General features: G+C 55.8%; 2 protein-coding genes across 4 annotated transcripts in view; one reads left to right on the plus strand and one right to left on the minus strand.

The window, feature by feature from the left end:
* The window catches only part of TRAPPC6A (trafficking protein particle complex subunit 6A), a 10,942-nt gene extending 9,264 nt beyond the window's left edge, over positions 1-1,678 (minus strand). For all 3 annotated transcript variants that reach the window (XM_014583020.2, XM_014583018.2, XM_014583016.2), the window contains exon 1: positions 1,571-1,678. In XM_014583020.2, the coding sequence (XP_014438506.1) occupies positions 1,571-1,654 (84 nt within the window). In that variant the 5' untranslated portion in view covers positions 1,655-1,678. The remainder of the gene's footprint in view (positions 1-1,570) is intronic.
* Positions 1,679-1,879: 201 nt separating this feature from the next.
* Positions 1,880-2,941, plus strand: part of BLOC1S3 (biogenesis of lysosomal organelles complex 1 subunit 3) — a gene marked incomplete in the record, with an annotated part of 1,632 nt that continues 570 nt past the window's right edge. Inside the window, 2 exon segments of the mRNA XM_027766932.1 lie at positions 1,880-2,244; positions 2,673-2,912. Coding sequence (XP_027622733.1) covers positions 2,682-2,912 — 231 coding nt within the window.

The raw sequence follows: 2,941 nt of genomic DNA on the forward strand, positions 1-2,941 counted from the left end.
AAAAAAAAAAAAAAAAAAGATACAGGCCAACACACACTCCCTGTGCTAGGCTTTATTGACCCCATAGGAGTGACACAACATGCCACACAGAGAGCCATACACACTCATTTATGTGTGTTTCCCCCAACCTTAATATAAACTCCAAGAGAGTCAGCATTTTGTTTTTGGAAAGAGATTTTTGCTCTAGGGTGCATGCACTCATGAGAGAGACAGGACGTGAAAAATGACCCCCAGGGAGGATGGCCACACCGCAATCCCTTCTCCTCTTAGGGTTTTCAGCACACATGCACACGCACATGCACCCCGTGGGAGTTTCAAGCTGTTGGGTCCGGGACTCGAACACCAGTCTGCCACATGAGAGTCCAGTGCTTTAATCACTATGCCATCTGCTGGCCCCGAGAGTATGGATTTTTGTATAGTTTACCGAGTAATCCCCAGAGCTACAGCAAGGCCTGGCACCTTGCAGGTCTCAGTAAGTTTCACTGAATTTATGAATGAACTCAGAAGACACTACATTGAGAGGATAACAAGCAATACCTTCCCCGAGGTTCCAAATCTGAGGAGACCTGAACCAATAAAAATGTCTTGCCCATAGACTATGATCACAGATGAATAAAAATGAAGAAAAAAAAAGGAGTCACCATCCCCACTATTAAACACCTCATCTATGTGGGGCTCCCCCATCCTCTTCCCTTGGTAACAGATTTCACAGCAAGAACTTCCATGTGTTGAGGGCTGAAAATATGCCCTCACACAACATATGTGCCCACAAACCTGCTAGGCATTGTTCTAAGTGCTTTCACGTTTTAAATAATTTATTCTTCCTAAGGGCCAACTTGCAAAATGCAGAGTATGTTCCTGCCTCAGGGCTTTGCACCTACTGTTCCCTCTTCCTGGAATGCTTTTCCCCACCTATCCTTAGGGTTTGCTCCCCCCTTCTCTTAGTACCACCAATCTCTCTCTTCACTAACTGATGGCATATGCTTTCACGTTTTTCCTTTGTTTGATTGACTTCTCTGCTAAAATGTAAGCTTCAAGGGGAGAGGCGATTTTGTCCGTCTTAGAACAGTTCAGTGTACAGCTGGGGAAATTGAGGGACTGGCTCATCAAGGCTCTGGGGCTCTTAGAATAGGCGCTCAGTAAGTGTCAAATAAGTAAACGTCCCACTCTGAGATGCAGGTACTGCTCTGATGTCCATTTTACAATGGCGAACACTGAGACACACGAAGATTAAGTCATTGAGTCGCACACCTATTGAGTGGTGGAGGCGAGTCCTCGGTACACGTCCAATGATTGCAACAATTAAAATTACTAACCGCTTACTCTGTGCCAGGCTAAGTACTTTACCCTGAGTCATCTATTCAATTCTAGCCATAACCCGCGAGGTCGGCATTGTTGCGACTCCACTTCACAGACAAGGCAGGCAGCGCCCGGGCTCGCCCAGAGAAGCAGAGGCGGGGCTGGGATTCGAACCCAGGCAGCTGACACGCCCTCCACGCTCCCGGAGGCCTTGATCCAGTCGCCTTCCTGTCGTGGCCCGCACCTCCTCCCCAAGGGGCCCGGCTCTCCCCCCCAGGCCGGGATCGGGGTCGGGAGCCCACAGCTCAGCCACCATCTCCGTGTGCAAAAACTCGAACAGCACTGCATCCGCCATTCGCCCTCCTCGCGCGTCCACCTACAGCCCAGCGCTTCCTGCTCTCATTGGCCGGACTGGGCAAGCCCCGCCCCCTGCGTCTCAGGAGGAGCCCTCCTCCCCGAACTTCCATTGGCTGTTTAGCCTAGCCCTGCCTTCCCGGCCCCCGGCTCCCGCGGCGAGCGCGTGAGCGTGAGAGACTAGCGGGAGGGACTATGCCTCTCTCATTGGCCACACGTGACAATATCTTCCGCCCTTAAGTCGTTCCCTGTTTCCACTGGCCAGTCATTGGTTACACATTGGTTACTCATTTTTTAAAACCCTATTCGTCCTCTGCAGACTTTCCTTGCAGCACAACCCGGAAGCGCCCGCCCAGCCTCGGTCCGATTGGCGGTACTCAGTTCACGTGACTCCTCTGCATCCACGCCCTCAAAGGCGGTGCTGAGAACTTGCTTCTTTGTTGGTAGAGGAGCGGCCTCACGTGATTGGCAGCCAACGCTAACCCACCGGCTCCGCTATTGGTTAGCACCGCAGCCTTCCACCTCCCACCCGGAAGACGCAGCGCTGGGGCTAGGGAGCTGATCCCGCGGGCTCGGAGCTTCAGTGACCCGGTACGGTCTTCTGCGGTGGCGCTCCCGCGCCCGCTATCCTTCCCGAGGTCCAGCTGGGCCGTTGCCGTTTCTAGGACTCCGGCACTGATCCCTGAGCAGCTCAGGAGCCTGTCTGCTTCCAGCTCTGAGACAGGCCGCGAGGACCGAGGGGAGGGCGTGGCCTTTGCTAGCAGGCAAATTCCGAAAGAACTCTGTTTGGGACTCCGGGAACTCGGGCCCCAGAACCCTGATCGAGCTGGTCCTCAGTTTCCCCATCTGAATGCTGAAAAGGCTGGGGTCCAGTAGCCCCTCATCATCACCTAGTGTAGAGAGGAGGAAACGGTCCAGACCCGGGAGGTCCCAAATCGCTAAGGGAGTCAGCGGAGGGCTGGGGATCCCGGACCCGCGGGCGCCTTCTCATGCGGTCCCTTCGCTCCTCTTCTCCCTAGCTTGGCACCATGGCGTCCCAGGGTCGTCGGCGGAGGCCTCTGAGGAAGCCGGAGACGGTGGTGCCAGGGGAGGCGGCCGAGACGGACTCGGAGCTCTCTGCGTCCTCATCGGAGGAGGAGCTGTACCTGGGGCCCTCGGGCCCGACGCGCGGTCGTCCCACCGGGCTGCGGGTGGCCGGGGAGGCCGTGGAGACCGACTCGGACCCGGAACCGGAGCCGACGGCCGCGCCGGGAGACCTGGCCCCGCTGGGGGCGCAGGGAGGAACCCA

This window comes from Tupaia chinensis, unplaced genomic scaffold, assembly GCF_000334495.1.
Source record: "Tupaia chinensis unplaced genomic scaffold, TupChi_1.0 Scaffold000067_1, whole genome shotgun sequence".
NCBI lineage: Eukaryota > Metazoa > Chordata > Mammalia > Scandentia > Tupaiidae > Tupaia > Tupaia belangeri.